The 19091-nt window shown below is 38.8% G+C and overlaps 2 protein-coding genes across 2 annotated transcripts; both read left to right on the forward strand.

Moving 5' to 3' along the window:
• Positions 1 to 388: 388 nt before the first annotated feature.
• Positions 389 to 8409, forward strand: LOC121052809 (glutamate receptor 2.7-like). The gene is made up of 4 exons (XM_040518693.1): positions 389 to 1324; positions 1533 to 1832; positions 1925 to 2166; positions 8085 to 8409. Exons 1-4 carry the CDS (start codon positions 389 to 391, stop codon positions 8407 to 8409), a joined length of 1803 nt encoding a protein of 600 aa, XP_040374627.1.
• Positions 8410 to 13406: 4997 nt separating this feature from the next.
• On the forward strand, positions 13407 to 17694 carry LOC112199015 (glutamate receptor 2.4). The gene is made up of 4 exons (XM_024340086.1): positions 13407 to 13692; positions 13943 to 14338; positions 14403 to 14747; positions 17345 to 17694. Exons 1-4 carry the CDS (start codon positions 13407 to 13409, stop codon positions 17692 to 17694), a joined length of 1377 nt encoding a protein of 458 aa, XP_024195854.1.
• The last annotated feature ends 1397 nt before the right edge of the window (positions 17695 to 19091 follow it).

A 19091-nucleotide genomic window follows, 5' to 3' on the forward strand; every position in this document is an offset into this window, starting at 1 on the left:
CGGACCAATTAGTAGTTAATGTCATCATTGTAATTGTTCTTTCCATTATAATTCTCTCCCTATATAAAGGGGTTATGAAATGAAATGAGCAGACCAATTCCAATTGCCATTTTACTTTAACATCTATAATGAATTTCCCCTATTTTTATCCATGAGATAATCTATCTCTCACCAATCTATTGAAACAGCGCTGCACTTGATAAACACTGAAAATGTGAGTGCCATTATCGGACCTCAAAGTTTAGCAGAAGCGAAGCATGTGATAGAGCTGGGAAGAAGGAATCATGTTCCCATTCTTTCGTTTTCTGCCAGTAGTCCATCTCTTTCTCCATCCCATAGCTCATTTTTCATTCGTACGGCTTTTAGTGACTCTGCTCAAGTAGAAGCCATGGCTGCCATTGTCGGAGCTTATAGTTGGTTGGAAGTTGTTCTCATCTATGAAAACACGGAGTATGGAAATAGCTTAATTCCATATTTGGAAGACGCTTTCCAGAAAGTTGGAGCTCGAGTACCTCATAGAAGTGTCATTCCTCATCATTATAATGACAGAGAAATTTTAAAGGAGCTTAACCGCTTGAATTCAACTCGAGCAAGAATATTTTTGGTCCATATGACTGCTTCCCTCGGGTCCAAATTGTTTTTATTAGCAAGTAAGGCAGGGATGATGATCGAAGGGTATGGATGGATTGTTACTGAAGGGTTATCGACTTTATTAGATCCTGTGGGTTCAAGAACCATGAACTCAATGCAAGGTGTAGTGGGAGTAAGGCCATATATACCAATGTCAAAAGAGCTTGAAGACTTCGTGTTGCGAATGAAAATATTCAGGTTCAGAAAATCAAGGATTACTGGTGTAAACCTCTTTGGGTTGTGGGCATATGATACAGTTTGGGCATTAGCAATGGCAGTGGAGAAGGTTGGAATAGCAAGCAGAGTTGATCTTGCAAGTTTGGGAACTGGTGACAAGGGTCAAAATCTTCTTGAAGCTATCCTAGATTTAAAATTTGAAAACCTCAGTGGGAATTTCCGGTTGGTTAAGGGACAGTTGGAAGCTTCAACCTTTGAGGTATTTAATGTGATTGGCGGAAAAGAAAGAATATTTGGATATTGGAACCAAAAGAAAGGACTTTCCCGAAAGCTGAATAGAGCAGCAGAGTTGGATAAAAGGAAGACACTCGAGAAACCAATCTGGCCAAGGTACACTACAGACATCCCTCCGAAATTGAGGATTGGAGTTCCCATGGAACAGGGTTTTAATGAATTCCTAAAATTCGAAAACAACCACCATATATCAGGATTCTCTGCTGATATATTCTTTGCTGCAGTAAAGCAACTGCCATTTTCCCTTTCATATGAGTTTTCTGCCTTCGTGGGGACTTATGATGATCTTCTTTATCAAATTCATCTCCAGGAAAGTTTTAATTACAAACTATTGAGTTCATTAAATATATTGCTGATGTCTGTCTACCACTCATACTCCTTTATTTTTTGGTTAATGTCTCTTATTATGTTTTTCGTGAATTGAAATGCAGAAATATGACGCTGTGGTGGGAGACACAACAATTGTAGCTAATCGCTCATTATATGTAGATTTTATGTTGCCTTATACTGAATCAGGAGTTTCCATGATGGTTTTGACAGAAGATAGTGAGAGGAATAGTCTTTGGATTTTCTTGAAGCCACTAAGCTTGGATCTTTGGTTGACAACCGGCGTAGCCTTCATATTTACAGGTTTTGTAATATGGCTTCTTGAGCACCGGGAAAACACCGAGTTCAGAGGTCCTCCACAGCAACAACTTGGAATGATATTCTGGTTCTCCTTTTCAACCCTCGTCTTTGCACACAGTAAACTAAACATGATATGTATAGTAATGTTCAATGTTTCCTTTGTTTTAGTTTATTAATATGCCTTCTTACATAACAGGCCTTCCCAATAGGGTCCCCGCTGGTATCCTACATGTCGAGGGCAATCTTGAACATGACTCAAGACAAAAATCAGATGGATAGAATTCAGTTGACTTACTTTGATTACTTTGATAACAAACCTACCTGTGAGGATCAAAGTGCCAAAATTTCTTCAGAGGGTCCAAGTCTTCGTGTCTCCAGCTTCGGAGGCCTCTTCATCATCGCAGGTGTGGCCTCCATGGTTGCTCTTTTGATGTGCATGTATCACTTCCTTTGCTCTCATTGGCCAGCTTTGCGAACCATTAGTTCTTCTGACAGCACATTTTGGGAGAAATTGGTTGAAGTGGCAAAGCATTTTGACAAGAAAGATCTCAATTCACATCGATCAGTTTAAGCGAAGAGAATCAAGTGTACATGCTTTAGACACTCCTGGTGAAGGTCTAGCAGCTGCACCGGGTGCTAATGATATGCAAAACAACTCAGCAGGAACTCACATAACAGTGTAGAACAATCTTGGACATGAATGAAAATTAAAATCTTTCATCAGGGCATACGGATTCATCTATGCCTGTACTGGACTCATCATAAGCTATATCATTCATTTATGTTGTTGTTGAAGTAAGAGGGAATTGCGTGTTGTATTATTGATAATAGGAGCCTTTTATATAGGGAGTTACAGAGTACATGAAATGTAATAGAATCTGAACATAACTAGGAAATCTAGAACCTTCTCCTGTTACAACTCTAAGACTAAAACCTTAGATTGAAGAGGCACACATGATGTCGACTTCCTTCAACACTCCCCCTTGTGCCGCTCAAACTTAGTGATGACGCTTTGATCGTTGTCTAGTTAAAAACCTTGCCAAGTAACAAAAACCTTGTGGGACAAAAATAACCCTGGTCGAAGGACAAAAAGAGCACAACACGTCCTTCACTCTTCGAGATCGATCATGTAGACATCATTCCTCCACCTGATATCGACATCTCCCCTTAATTGTTACAATTATGGGAGTTCGGATAATTTTCTCAATCCGAGACTTCTTCACATGTTTCTCGAATGTGGATTTAGGTAACTACTTAGTGAATAAGTCCGCTACATTATCCTCTTATTAGATTTGATTCACTTCAATCTTTAGAAGTGATTAATGTTATTGCTGATTGTAAAAGAACTTAGGCGATATATGCTTGGTGTTGTCGCCCTTGATGAAACCTAATTTCATTTGCTCAATACAAGCTGCATTATCTTCATAAATGCATGTAGGTTCATCTATGGTAGACTTCCAACCACAAGTTCCTCGAATATGTCTAATTACAGACCTTAGCCATATGCATTCTCGCACGGTTTCATGTAGAGCAATAATCTCTGCATGATTTGAGGAAATAGCAGCAAGGTTCTGCTTTGTAGACCTCCAAAATATAGTAGTGCTTCCTATGGTAAAGACATAACCTGTTTGGGAGAGACCTTTGTGAGGGTCAGAGAGATACCCTGTATCAGCAAAACCCATCAAGACATCGTTGTCATTTTGATGGAGGGGAGGAGGAGGAGGACGTTGGCCACCATCGATAGCGGCACCGGCGTCAACATCACGGAAGGTGGCATTTTTCCTTGTGGGGTCCGATCCCATACTTCCATTATTTCTTTTCTCTCTGTAGGGATAAAACAAGCCCATATCTATCGTACATTTTAAGTAACGAAAGATTGTCATTATACCAGTCCAATGGCGTTGCATTACGCGGGGCTATATCTAGCCAACAAGTTTATAACAATTGAGGTGTCCAGTTTTCTATTGTACTAAGTACAATAATGCGCCTATTGCATATAAGTAAGCACTTCTGCTATTAACACGTCTTCGTCATCATCCCTGGGACGAAACGGATCCCTTTTAGGGCCAAGACTACGGACGACCATGGGAGTGCATCTTTGACTTTATCAAAATGCCTAAGCATCTATTGACACGGTATACAAGTTCTAAATCTAGATAAAACCGTGTTCTCCCAATGTCCTTCATCTCAAACTCGGATTTCAGGTGTTCAGCGGTTTTCCTTAATTCACAAGGGTTCCAATTATGTTTATCAACATAAACCGCGACAATTGCAAATCCGGAACTTGTCATCGAAACGCATGGGCATAGTTCATCATATCCCTTCCCAATCAAGTAGTCACTTTAGTGAGCGTTTCAACCTCGTTGCAAACGCGCTCCGTCGTCTAGAGTCACTTGACTTGGGTAAATGAAATTCACAAGAACCTTCATTATATTCTGTATCTAGATCCCCATAGAGATACGTAGTGACCACATTCGTAAGCTGCATGTTCAGTTATTTGGAAACTACCAAACTGACAAGATAGTGGAGTGCAATGACATCCATTACGAGAGAATATGTCTTCTCGTAGTCGATTCTAGGGTGTTTTGTGAGAAGCCTTGCGTCATAAGGTGAGATTATCATCTCTTTTTCTCATCACGCTATCTAATGAAGACCTATTAATGTCAATAGGTTTTATGTTAGGAGGTGTTGGCATCTCAAGCCCGAAATCCTTCCTCTTCGTTAGTGAATCCAATTCAACCTGGATCACATCTTTCCATTTAGGCTAATTTTCTCTATGTTGGCATTCTTCAACGGAGTAAGGTTCGATGCCATTGGTCTCAGTAATTCCACGTCCTCATGTACACTAGTGTAGTTCGTAGAGATCTCTATATTCTTAGGAATTGGTTCTAACATTGAGGCGTCCCCCAACGATGTCTCTTGGACATAACCACAATCCAGAATATTCTCATGAGACTGATTTTGAGTATCAATGATCAATGGATCAAGTTGTGCCAAACTCGCTCTCTTCCTAGGGCGAGAATCCATCAAACCTATGGGTCTCCTACGCTCTCTAGCGGAACCCATGGCCTATGATGCCATTATGCCACATTGTGGCATCACTATACCGCCATCCATGGTGGTGGTGTCGTGCCCATCTCTTCTGGGTGGCGCCATGTCCTCTTGTGGGGACATCAATCCTTGCAGACATGTTTGCAGCAGGTATATGTGATCTCGTCACTTTTAGGGGATTAAGATGAGACATAGTGGGGACAGACCACAACAATTCTTTTCGTTTCTGTTGAACATTGACGTTCTAATCTCCCCCTAACGACGAGAAGACTGTCTCATCAAAGTGACAATTCGCAAATCCAGTGAAAAAGAGATCGCCTGTCAAGGGTTCTACATAGCAAACTTATAGTTGGAGACTTATGTCCAACACAAATATATATATATATATATATATATATATATATATATGCATTCATTGCAATGACTCATGTTGATGCGCTGTGGCTGCGCAATTGGCACATAAACCGCACATTCAAATATGCACAAGTACGAGATATTAGAATCGAACCCAGTCACTAGCTGTAACGTAAATAAAAGTTGAGTGGCTGCTATGAGTCGTAGACGAATTAGCATAGCTGCATGCGATATTGCATAACTCAAGCAGAAATATTGGTGCGCATTACCAAAGTCCGGGCTACCATCATAGTCTTTTAATGGTAGCTTTTCCGCGAGACCAATTGGGTGTGTACATGAGAATATGATACTTAATATCAATACCCAATGATATGCAATAGTCATCGAAAATTTTTGATATAAACTCTCTAGCATTATCAAGTCAAATTGACTGAATGGGATGATCTGGGTAGTGAGCTCGTAGCCATATGTTCTGGGCTAGGAGTTCATCATAAGCAGCATTACGAGTGGATGATAGCGCGATACGTGACCAGCGTTTCCGCACATTAACCAACACCATAAAACATCTAAGTATTCCGCAAGTTGGTTGAATCGATCCACAAAATCCCCTTGGATTCTATGTAAGAATGGAATTAGTGTCCTTTGCATAAGATGATCTTGATCCTAAAAAAAATAGGCTTTACAGAATGAAAGTTTGGCCTTATAATCAACCAATGAAGGTTTTGGTTGAGCCAGAATGTCACAATTTACTTTGAGAAGTAGAGAGAGGAGCCAAGTCTCCATACATGGCATCAATTCCATGTATTGGCCACAGGGGGTAGGCGGTGCCGGCCATGTGTGGACAGTCTTGCAAAATCATGGCGCCATGAGGCGCATGTGCAGCTCCTCGAACCAATTCTTGGTTCTTACTTCTTTTAGTTCTGAAAAATTGATGTCCGTGTGAAGTCTTTCTTTAATACACAGATCATCATGTCACGACCTGAGTGTCCCAAACGGTCATGCCAAAGCCTATATGTGTCAGAATCCCATATCTCTCATGGCATGGTTGGATTCAATGACTCGAATAGTGGTTGCATATAACTCACTCGTTTATGTCCGTAGTCATTAGAGGTGATGCAAAGGAACTCTTGTCCATTCTCACAATGTGTTTCCACATGAAAACCATTGAATCTTATATCTTTCAAATAAAGTTTGAATTAAGGTATGTCCAAGACATTAAGTAAAAGAATCGACACTTTATTCATAGCCAATGATTACATCAAAGCTTCTTAACCAAAGTCCAATCCAAAAATAAAAATCAAACTTAGATAGATTGTAGTCACTCAATCCGTTCAGTGACTCCAATCAAATATGACCAAGAAAGTAGGAAGAGATGTCGGTGGACCGAGGCTCTCTTAAGTACCACTAATCTCAATTACTTTCGTAGACATCATACTTAATTAGGTGAGCCAAGTGAGAAAGAGTTAAAACAAAATGTCATTTATTGATTTAAGGCATAACTGCCATTACATAATTCTTGGAAATAAAAGACTATTCTAAATAAAAATCTGCGGCATTTTGTCTTCATCGCCAGATTTAAAGTCTTCTTGAACTCGATGTCTTGATCACTGTGAAGCAGCTACCTTCTTAGGTACTGCAAACTCAGGCCCATTGATCAGACGTTCCATATCAGAAAGAGATACCATGAAAAGGATTCTCCCTTGGTTGAGGCGCATTGGCGCAATGTGCATGGTCCCTAGGACCAGTGGTGTTGGAAAGTGATGACCATGGCCAATGTTGGGTCCATGGTTTCCAACCCTTCTTCCCTCAAAATCACCGCTCCTACGGTCGCGTGATTGTCGCCTTGGGCGATTACCTTCTCGAGCATTTCGATCGTATGGATCATGACGTCGATGGCGACTTTCTCTAGCCATGGGACCATGCTCTTGATAGCCATCTTGAGGCCTATCAATTTCTCTGTTCATAGCTTCAATAAGCTGTTGAAAACTTGTGATCCGTCTTGCATTTACATGAGTCCTAAATAAATCACAGGACCTCATAGGATAGACAGGGAAGGTATTGAGGGTTTTCTTAATCAATTGTTCTTCTGTGATCGTCTTGCCACAAAAGTGCATCATTCCTGTGATGCGGAGAACTTCCGAATAAAATTGTATAACTATATCAAAGTCAGAGAAGCGAAGATCATTCCATTCTGCTTCTAAATTCGGAAGGATGGAGTCACGAACGTTGCCATAACGTTCATGAAGCGCTTGCCATAGCTTTATAGCGCTATCCTCATTTATGAACTCAAACTGGAGGTCACTATCCAAGTGACGTTTCGTGAAGGTAAGTGCCCTGAAATTATCTTTCTCAGTTTAAGGATCTGGAGATGTTTCTATAGGACAAAGCTCTTGGATTGTATGCAATAAGTCACGAGCAATAAGGTGGAGCTCAACATCCTAAGCCCATAAGGTATCTTTTGCTTGCATAATCCAATGGAACAAAATCGAGTATGTTCGAGTTTGACATCCTGAAAAAGGGTGAAATAAGAACGAATTAGTTTCAGAGTCAATGCTTCCACGAACACTAATAATAATAAGATTTCCGAGCTATGCTACCAAGAAATCGATTTCCAAGAATATTTGGATTAGACCGAAACAATGATGTTTAATATGGTCACAATTTGATGCTTGCAGACGCTCTTAGTCAGAATATTATGAACACTCTTAGTTCATTGATTACGAACGCTCTTAGGTTCATTTATTATGAACACTCTTAGTTCATTGATTACGAACACTCTTAGTCCGTTTAGCTTGAATCCCCACAATTCCGCTTATTAAATAACCAAACCCATGTTCGTATTATACAAATCTTGCAGCAAATAAAGGAATTTAAAGACAAGAAACCATGAACTTTAATCGTAAAAACTTACTTATTGATTCAGGGTTTGAGTCACGCGCGTGTTGATGCAGGCGTGATGGAGCGAAGCTAACCGAGGAGATGATGAAGCGAGGCTTGCAGCGGGTCTTATGCGCGTGGGGCAGCAGGGGTTGTAGCGTTGCGGGGTTGCTGGTGTATTGCGGGGCTACAGGAGCAAGGGCAGTAGCAAGGCTAGCTGCTGCGGGGATGTTGCGCAAGGGTTGCGGGCGCGCTGGGTGTGCGGCAGAAGCGCAGGGGCGCGTCGCTGGAGGGTTGGCAGGAGCGCAGATTGCAGGGCAGGAGGCAGGGACTTGCGGTAGGGGTTGCAGGGCTTGCGGTAGGAAACTGCAGGGCGGAAGGCAGGACTTCACGGGCTAGGGCTTGCGGTAGCTTGCGACAGTTTTGCAGGCAGTAGCGCGCGGGCTTGCAGGGACGCAGGCAGCGATGGGCACGTACACGGATGCGTGTGCAGGGAGCAGTGGCAGCATGGGCTGCAGGGGCGCGCGCAAGTGTGCATGCAGGGTAGGCGAGCTGAGCAGGGCTGCGTGGGCTGGGTACAGGGCTGCGGGGGGCAGCAGTTGCGCGGTGGGGAGGCTGTAGGGGGCTGCGGTGCTTGCGGCAGTAAGCTGCAGGGCTTGTGGCTAGGGCTTGCAGCTAGGGTTGAAAAGCTGCGGCAGTTTTTAGGGTTTTAGGGTTTTGTTTTTTTTTTTTCTTGGGCTAGGATTAAAGCTCGTTCGGATAACGTCACTACTAGAATTTTTGCCTTTAACATCGGCCAGAAACCGATGTTAAAAAAAAAATGTACCGATGTCTTAGTAGGTGATGTTAAAGATCGGGAAATCCCAGACATCGGTTTTTAGCCGATGTTAAAAATGACTCTAGACATCAGTTTCTTATAAGCTCCCGATGTATAAAATGACTCTAGACATCGTTTGATTTATAAAAAACTGATTTTGTTTCCTACTATGACATCGTTTTACATAAGAAATATATTGATTTATATATCAGTATTAGACATAAGTTCAATAGAAAGAACTGATGTCCTTTGTCATTTATAACATCAGTTTGTTATTTGAAGTTGTTGTGTTTTCGTTCTTTTTGCTTCAATTTCTATTTTAGAAGTGATTACTAACTCAGTTTCTTTGCTAGAGAAGTTTCACAATGAGAATACTAATGGTAAGCAAAAGAAAATTATCATTAATACTATTGATAAAAAGAGTACAAAGAGTAGGGAGAAGAGGATGTATGGCCTAAACTTCTCCATATACAACAACAAAAGAAAAGAACAAGATTGAAGTCTTCCAAATAAACCATATGAAGACAAAAACGGTTTGTAGATACAGTAAAACGAAAAAGGAAAAAAATAGCACTTTGTTATAAGATAAAAATACTTGTAACTTGAGTTTCCAGTCCTTGGTGTAGCTGCCAATGAACCTAGCAAAAATATGTGCCAATGAGTTGAGAACTAGTTTCATAGATATACGTATAAAGAATAAATGTAATAAAAGTGAGAAATGAGAATCAAGAATTTTGACAGATCTCTTTAGATATCAGGAGGATAATATACCTGGTGCGTTGGAAACTTGCACTTTTTATACTCTTCAATATCTCTTGCCTTGACGTCTTGCCTGTAAGTAAGAGCTCGACAATCACAAACCCTGCCTTAAGATGGAACATTCCTCACTATCAAATACCTGCCACAAATAATTAGATCAATAAGATGTCGAAAACAAATTTATACAAACTGGAACAAAAAAAAAAAACACCAATAGAGACCTTGATTCGTCACAGACTGTGTAAACACGAACAGCGGGAGATCTTTGTATCGAGGCATTTGTTTACCACCAAAACAGAGAAATAATCACCAATTACTCAACTATGATTGAAACGGAAGAGGCTACAGTAGTTACTATTACTTTGCATGATATTATTGGTCCTGCTCTTCAAACATAACAAAAAATTGTATTACGTCCATAAGAAAGAAGACAACCAGAAAAGAAAAGAACATTTTCACCAAATTAGGTGCAAATACAATTTTGTATCAGCTTTGGTTCAATATTTGACACTAGAAAGTCCTAATCATGTGGATAAAAAACCATTTACTTTCCTATGTCTGAAATGACGAAGGCTGGTTTTTCTTGCACAAGGAAACGACTTTAAATTCTAAACTACTCCAGCATGACGGAAAGATGAAACTTTCCTTTTGATAGTGCTACTCAAAATTCATTTCAGCATGTTTCTGATCAAACTCAGTTTCAAATCAATACTAGGCGACGCTCTACTCATGTTTTCACATTCCCTTCAGATATTTCAGTTTCAAATTTGTACATTTTGAAGCAAACATGTATGATTCACTCTCTTTCATATTCTTCCAAGAAAAACACAAGCAGCTGGAAGAAAAGCACAACATAAAATGCAACAGGAACATACATGTCAAAGCAGATATACAATCAAGAGACCCTCTCTAAAAAATAAAAAAATAAAACAACCAAAAGTTTCATATATATCTCACTCCTCTTCACATTCTTACTTTTCAACTCTATGAAGAAATCTCACAAACACAGCTGTAATAACTCCACACAAATTTTCAAACACAGCTAGCCAATTTACCCTAAAAAAGAAGAAGAGAAAATCAAACTCACTTGCAGCAATCGTTATCCAATTGAACCCAAATCACACTCCTTCGTGCATATAAATCCAAATTCCAGAACAAAATCAAATTAACCAAATAAAAGAAGAGAAACTCACCAGTTTAACTCTCTATAGCGTTCGCATAATCGCCTGAAACCAATATTAATCGCTTTGGTTTGCAGCTAAAGAAAGGGAATAGATTGAGGAGATTAGAGCGCCTGAAAACAATAATTTCAATATCAATAAAAACTGAAAAGATTCAAATTACCTCGGAAACCTGAAGCACACTTCTTTTGGAGTTGCTCTGATTCGTCTCCGAAACAGGGGCCTTGAACTCTGGAACATCCACCATCTTTGAGCCCTAACCCCTCGCACCCGACCTCTCTCTCCTCTTCGTTCTTAGCCGGGTGCTGGTCAGAGGCAGAGAAGGGTCGGGTTCTGGTCGGAGTCGACGAAGGAAGAAGAGGATGGTTCGGTGCCGTTGGGAGATGGAGGAGGAGGTTGGGTGTGAACAGAAAGGAAACAAGAACTCAGATCCGTGGAGGAGAGAGAAAGTGGATCTGGAGGACTCTCTCTCTCCTCCGTCACGATCTCCAACCACCAGAGTGGGCTCACCGTAGTCACCATCTTCTTCGCCTTCCTCCGACGAGTCAACGCCAGGCTGCACCTCCGAGATAAGCCACAAAGATTGGGACTGGGGGGAGAGAGAGGGCGAGAGAGGAGGAGAGGGATAGGGTTTCGGGGAAGGGCGAGAGAGAGAGAGAGAGAGAGAGAGAGTGAAGTAAAGTAAAGTGGGAAAATTTTGTTCTCCGCGTGTACGAAATTTTCTAACTTAGTCTTTCCGTGTTTTCAAAAATTTTGGAATCAAAATATAAACATCAGTCAACAGTAAAAAATGATGTCAGTTATATGCATACAAAACGGTATTTGAGGAATCGATGTTAATGATATTTTTTCACATCGCGTGAATTCCTCACCGATGTAATTGTCGTGATGTCTAAGAGCAAAATTCTAGTAGTGCGTGTTGAAGTAAAAGGGAATTGAGTGTTGTATTATTGATAATAGGAGCCCTTTATATAAGGAGTTACAGAGTACATGAAAGGTAATAGAATCCGAACATAAATAGGAAATCTAGAACATTCTCCTATTACAACTCTACGACTAAAACTCTAGTTTGAAGAAGTACACATGATGTCAACTTCCTTCAACAGTTGTAAATTTAATGAAATTTTCTCAAATTCCTCTACTACTGTATTCTGCCCATGTGTTTTGAACCATTGGCCATTTTACTCAGAATCTGGTTTCTATTTGTTGGATTAGTGTCTCCTTGACAGAGGGTAAATAATGCAACTAGTGGAATTACAAGCGAAATCGAATATCAGTACATGCATGTGGATAATTTATTAATTGTTTTGTTGCATAATTCCAGCCCAAAAACATACACCAAGAAGTCTCATAAGATGTACTAGCATTTAGTTTAAGGCAACCATTCTGGGTTTCTTCAATAATTTACGAAGACCAGTGTTGCCGATTCTTTAGGAACTTGTATTTTTCTAAGGAGGAGCTTCTAGCTGTTCGGGCATGGTTTTCTTTTTCTTTCTTTGTTTGGGCCTTTGGTCCGCTCTCTAAAAAAAACAAAAGTAAATAATAATAATAATAAAATGAAATAACTGCTACTATTAATATTTGCCAATTTTTTTTTTCTCTCGCTGCCTCCTAACGGTAGCTTGGGTTAGTAGAGGAGGGTCAACTGACCCCCTTTGACTTTAACTTTTAACATAATAGCCCATGTGATATTTTTAGTTTCACATAACTTATAAACTCTTTGTCGACTCCTTTACCTCTTTCAAATTCTATCACTTTTAATTATTTTTTCTGTTTAGTTTTTAGTAAATCATCCAAATTCCAATAGATTTAAGCCACACACATATGAAAAAGCCGTAAAACTATTATGAAAATTTACTTCTTTTGTATATAAAGACACTAAACTATTTCGATCATATTCTTGACTCTCCTTGCAGTATTTCTGCCTACTCCACTGCTCCTAATTCAAACTAGCCATCCCTGGCACCAATGGAGCTGAAGGTCCCCTTGATGGTGCGTTTTACAGAGGCGAGGTCATTGTCCATGGCAGCTGTTTTGGCCACCAACACCTCCATTTCAAGCTTTGTCTGGTATGTACATTACAAAGATATTTATGTTTGTCTCATATATATAGTTAATTGCATGTTCTCACTTCTCTCCCAATTTTTTGTTTTTCCCTCTCACAGGACATTGTCAATTTGTCATATATATATATATATTCCTGGTCCACATATATATTCATGTCAACATTTTCTGGGTCAAATTGTCAAGCTGCTATCTTTAGTCTTCATAGTCAGTGTCAGATACCAAAGAATGGTGAAAACAAAAACCCAGCAACACGTCCAATTTAATGATAATAGTAGATTAATTAATTGATCACTGTGGTCTATATCAGTGTGAACTAGGATATTGAAGACTTGGTTTACTAGGTTCTGTGCATGAGAAACCGTGTATATAGTTAAGAAGTACCTTATATCCTTCTGGAAATGTTCCTTTATCAATTTTACGTCCTGAAATTCTGGTGAAATTCCTTCTTTGAAAATAAGTTACATCGGTTTACATTAAACAACTTCCATATGCCAAGTATTCTAGAGTAATTTTACTACTATTAATGAAAACAACAAGAAGAGAAGCATAGGTTGCTTTTCTTTGGAACTTCTATGGCAAACAACAATCAGTACCTCCTGATAATCTTCATGTTATTAGATGTTTGCCTAATCTATGGCAACTCCTCAGCTGTTGGTGAAGATGGAACCGGAAGAAAATCAGAGCAAATGGTAAATGTGGGCATAATTCTTGACCTGGGTACTCCGGTTGGGAAGACGTCTCAACGCTGCATATCCATGGCGCTCTCGGAAGTCTATGCTAGAAATGCCAACTATCGAACAAAGCTGAATCTTACTCTGAAAGATTCTAGGAATGATGTTGTTTCTGCAGCATCAGCACGTATTATTACTTGATCTAATTTTCATTATTGAAGCTCATTACAGTAAAACTGTAAAAGTAAAACTAGCTAGACAGACCATTCTAATTGATCTTAGTTGCTAACTTTTCCATACATGTTGTAAATGCTCAACTATTAGTGCTTTTCTCCCTGAAACAAAAATAATGTTAAAGTGAATAGAATTTGAGTGACTAGAATTAATTTTTATTTGATGAAAGTTAACAATTTGCAGTCTACTTCCATGTTTTGCAGCTTTAGAATTGTTAAATAATGAAGAGGTGCAACCTATTGTAGGTCCCCAAACATCAAGCCAAGCTAAGTTTGTCACAAGTCTTGGAGAGAAAGCACAAATCCCCATTATCTCGTTTTCAGCCACAAGCCCTTCTTTGTCTCCAACTATGAACTGTTTCTTCATCAGGACAGCTCTCGATGACTCTTCTCAAGTAAAAGCCATCACATCCATTGTTAAAGCATATGGGTGGCATGAAGTTGTTCTTATATATGAAGACACAGAATATGGAAATGTTTTGATTCCCTATATAATTGATGCCTTTCAACAAATTGCCTTACAGAAGTGTTATTTCCCCATCATCCAGTCGCTTAAACATTTTGAGAAAGCTTATCAAGTTAATGGCAGTGCAGACGAGGGTATTCTTGGTGCACATGACTCCTTCACTTGGTTCTAAACTCTTTTTACTTGCGAAAGGTGCAGGCATGATGAGAGAAGGGTATGCTTCGATCATAACTGATGGATTATCATCTGGGTTACATCCACTGGAGGGAAAGGTCATTGATTCAATGGAAGGTGTGGTGGGCGTAACGCCCTATGTACCAATGTCAACAGGTCTTAATGATTTTGAGATCAGATGGAAACAGAGCACTATTGGGACTACAAAGCAGACTCATTGTAAGATAAGCATATTTGGCTTATGGGCTTATGATACAGTTTGGGCATTAGCTGAGGCCGTAGAACTCATTGAGTTGCAGGCAAATTATTCCAGTGCTTTAAAGAACAATAATAAAGGGAAAAGAACAGGTGGAATATTGAGCCAAATTGGTGTGTCTAAATCAGGTCCAAGGCTTCTCCAAACATTGCTGAGGACCAGATTTGAAGGCTTAAGTGGGAGATTTAGATTGATTGATCAACAATTTCAACCTGCAGCCTTTCAAATATTCGATGTCATGAGTAAGAGGGAAAGAGTGATTGGATATTGGACCCCCAACAAAGAATCATTTTGATGTAGGACGAGATTTTAGCCAATTTCAACAAAAAAATTTTGAAAAGAAAAAAGCGTCTTCACATTAAGAAGAATAATTTGAATATTGGAAATTGGTATTCAAATAGGCTTCTTAATGATGGAATTAATCATAAATTACTCTTTTTGGATATATCGGGATTCTCGAGCAAAATCTTGATTGAGATTTCAAGCGTAATATTCTTTAGTATCTAGAATTCTATTTTAAATTGGGTTATTATCACAAATGGTACCTGAACTATACCTCAATCTTATCGATGGTACCTGAACTTCAATTTTGATCACAACCAGTACCCGAAGTTTTCGATTTCATTTTAAATGGTACCTAGAGCCACCTCCGATCACTATTCTGTGGCATGGGAGGCGATCGTAGTGATGATTTTTGATGATTTCGAGGGTTGCGATCATATATAGTAATGATTTTTTTGTAATAGACTTGCCTTGAACTTGTTTTTTTGTTTTTTGTTTTTTTCATATTTGGTTTTTTTGGCCGGAATAGTGATCGGTGGCCTTAGGTACCATTTAAAATGAAATCGAAAAGTTCAGGTACTGGTTGTGATCAAAATTGAAGTTCAGGTACCATCGATAAAATAGAGGATAAGTTCAGGTACCATTTGTGATAATAACCCTTTTAAATTTGTATTTAATCAGATTTAATTAGGATTCCTAGTTTTAGTCTACAATAAATTGTTCTTTATGCTTTCTAGTTGTATTAGGTTTATGCTATGTGTCATATATAAGGCATCTCTTAGATTGTAATTTACATTCAAGTTATCAATAAAAAACCAAATATTAGAGAAGTTTCTCTATGTTTCTTACAGCTGTGCCCGTAATTACTATTGGATTCTAGCTCATCTCATATGGCTTTTGACGCTTGACGGAGCCTCTTACTATCGTGTACACGCTTGCCGCATCATTTGGTATCAGAGCGGGTTTCGCCCTCTCCTTAGCAGACGATGATCCAAGGGAGAAGTTCACTACCACCAACCCCAACGACACTGGTCGTAGAGTATCTATCAAAGAAAGTTTCGTTGAAGAGGAACATACAAGGGATTCCCCCTAGGACAACCTCATCAATCCAAAAAAAAAGAAAAAAAGAAGAAACATGGAATGTTGGATATTCACAACACTGGATTACGACGACTTCCGAACTACATGTATCATCAAAGACAAAGTATGCTCTGTAATAATTGACAGTGGTCTACGAGATAACTTTGTAGCAAACAAAGTTGTGAATTATTTTCAATTACTGACAGTGAAGCTGAGTGATCCATACTGGATTCCATTTGGGGAGGATGAATATGCACAAGTAACAGAGGTTTGTAAAATTCCTGTCTCTATGGGAAAATTTTATAATGAAGAGATTACTTGTCATGTGATTGACATGGACGACATTAATGTGCTTTTTGGAAGACCATGGCATGAAAGCGTCAAAGATGGTTATTGCAAAGACAACACATATTTATTTAGGTGGGAGTTGCACAAAATTAAAATCAATCCTGGAAGGAAGAACATCAATAATGACCATCCTGAGGTGTGTGAAAAGGAACATGAAGAAGCCACTTTGAAGATTGAGGAAAAACTCATTAAGGACAAGGAAGCTGATTCATTCATCACATCGATATCCATGTCATGCATGCCTAATTGTATTCAAGATCAACCCAAGGAGAAGTCAATGCCCATTCCTTTTCAAGTGGAGGAGTTCAAGTTTCAAGATGCTTATTCTAAACTTATCTACCATATGGTGCTACATTTTAATTTCGAGAATATTGAAGTTGATGGCTTATCATGTTTTATTCCTACTAATGATCGAGCTGTATACAAGAGGAACTCAAGGTCGAGTTCTTTTCAAGTGGAGGAGACTGATGTGGGAAGAGATTTTAGCCAATTTTAAAAAAAAATCTCGAAAAGAAAGAAGCGTCTTCACATTCAAATTAGAAGAATATTTGAATATTGGAAATTGGTATTCAAATAGGCTTCTTAATGATGGAATTAATCATAAATTACTCTTTTGGATATATCGGGATTCTTGAGCAAAATCTTGATTGGGATTCCAAGCGTAATATTCTTTAGTATCTAGAATTCTATTTTCGATTTTTATTTATCAGGTTTAATTAGGATTCCTAGTTTTAGTCTACAATAAATTGTTCTTTATGTTTTCTAGTTGTATTAGGTTTATGCTATGTACCCTATATAAGGCACCTCTTAGATTGTAATTTTCATTCAAGTTATCAATAAAAAAACTAGATATTAGAGAAGTTACTCTATATTTTTTTATGGCTGTGTCCATAATTGCTAGTGGATTCTAACTCATCTTATATGGCTTTTGACGCTTGACGGAGTCTCTTACTATCGTGTTCACGCTTCTCGCTTCACATTTGATGATTTAATGATTTAGTTCAATCTGATGATCATCGTGAGTTTATCATTAAAGAACCTACATGGCCTAGAAACACCAGTACTCCACCAAAGGGTTGGGATATACCTATAATTGGTAAAAAGTTGATGATTGGTGTACCTGCTGTAACATATGACAGTCTTAGTGAATTTATGAAGATAGAATGGTTTCCTCACACCAATGAGCCTAAGAGCTTCTCTGGGTTCGAGTATGATGTCTTCCGTGCAGTCTTAGAAAGAGTGCCATTTGCACTTCCACACAAGTTCATTCCATTCACTAATGGTTCATCAAGAGAGGGTGCAGGGACTTATGACGATCTTCTTTACAAGATTAAGTTGAATGTGAATTAATTTGTCTTTTCACTTCATTAGGTTAGTTTTGTTTTTCACTTCTTTACCATGTTTGACATTAATTATAATCTGAATGTGGCCATGGAAATGCAGAAATTTGATGCTGTAGTGGGAGATACAACAATCACTGCCAATAGGATGTCTTATGTTAATTTTACATGCACTACCTTATTTTGAATCAAGCGTACGGATGGCAGTGAAAGTTAAACATGACCAAAGAAAGAATATGTGGATTTTCCTAAAACCTCCTAGTTGGGATCTTTGGTTGACAACTGGGGGTAATCTTTACGGTTGTTGTACTATGGGTCTTGGAACACAATCAAAACATGGAGTTCAAGGGTTCACGACAGCAACAAATTGGCACAACCCTTTGGTTTTCTTTTTCAACTCTTGTTTTTGCACACAGTAAGTATTTTGTAGATACCAGCAGATTTTTTTTTAACTTGTTGCAAATTTGTTTATCACATTACTAATATCGTCTATTGTAAGTAGCTCCATTCTGCTGGCTCGTTGGCCTTCTAACCTCACACATTAGTTCAAAATTACACATAGGACTAAGCACTATTATTTTTGTTTTCTAATTGAGTTTGCATTTGTATACTTCTGTTGTCCTTATATGTATTAGAGGAGAGGGTGGTGAGCAATTGGACAAGATTTGAGCTAATCATATGGATTTTTCTAGTACTCATCCTAACACAGAGTTACACTGCAACCTTAGCATCACTACTGATTGTAGAAAGGTTGCTGATTATACGCATTTATATGCATTTAATTATATCTAAAACACTAGAAATAAGCAAATCCTCATGTCAATTAATATCTAATTAATCCATTTTTATTTATGTTGTAGAAAATAAGCGAAATTGCGGAAGCGTGAGAAAATGGTGTGAAATTAGAGCAAATTTAAGTTTCCGACAAAAGGACGAAAAAGTCAATGCGGGTCAACCATGGTCAACACCATCAAGGGAGCGGAATCCAACCACCTCTGATAATGTGTGGAAGTGCATTGAGGAAGAAGAGAAGGAAGAAAAAAAATGGGGAAAAGAAAGAAAGAAGAAAGCTGAAGAAAAGAAGAAAGGAGAAAGGAAAAAAAAAATTCCTGAACTGTGCGACGTCAGCAATATCATAAATTCTTTCTTTCTTTCCCACGTGCTGCTTCTTCTTTTTATTTTTATTATTATTCTTTCTTTTCCTTGCTCCTATCTCGTGCTGCCACATGTCCATATCCATCTCTCTTCCTCTTGTGCGAGACAGCAGCTAGCCGCACAAAAATCAATTGATAATTTTCTTCCTCTCTAGGGAGAGCACACCCAGACCACAGATATATATATATATATATATATATATATTACCCCCCATTCCCCTTCCTAGGGTGAACACCGCTGCACACCAATATT

Source organism: Rosa chinensis, chromosome 4 (assembly GCF_002994745.2).
Source record: "Rosa chinensis cultivar Old Blush chromosome 4, RchiOBHm-V2, whole genome shotgun sequence".
Taxonomy (NCBI): domain Eukaryota; kingdom Viridiplantae; phylum Streptophyta; class Magnoliopsida; order Rosales; family Rosaceae; genus Rosa; species Rosa chinensis.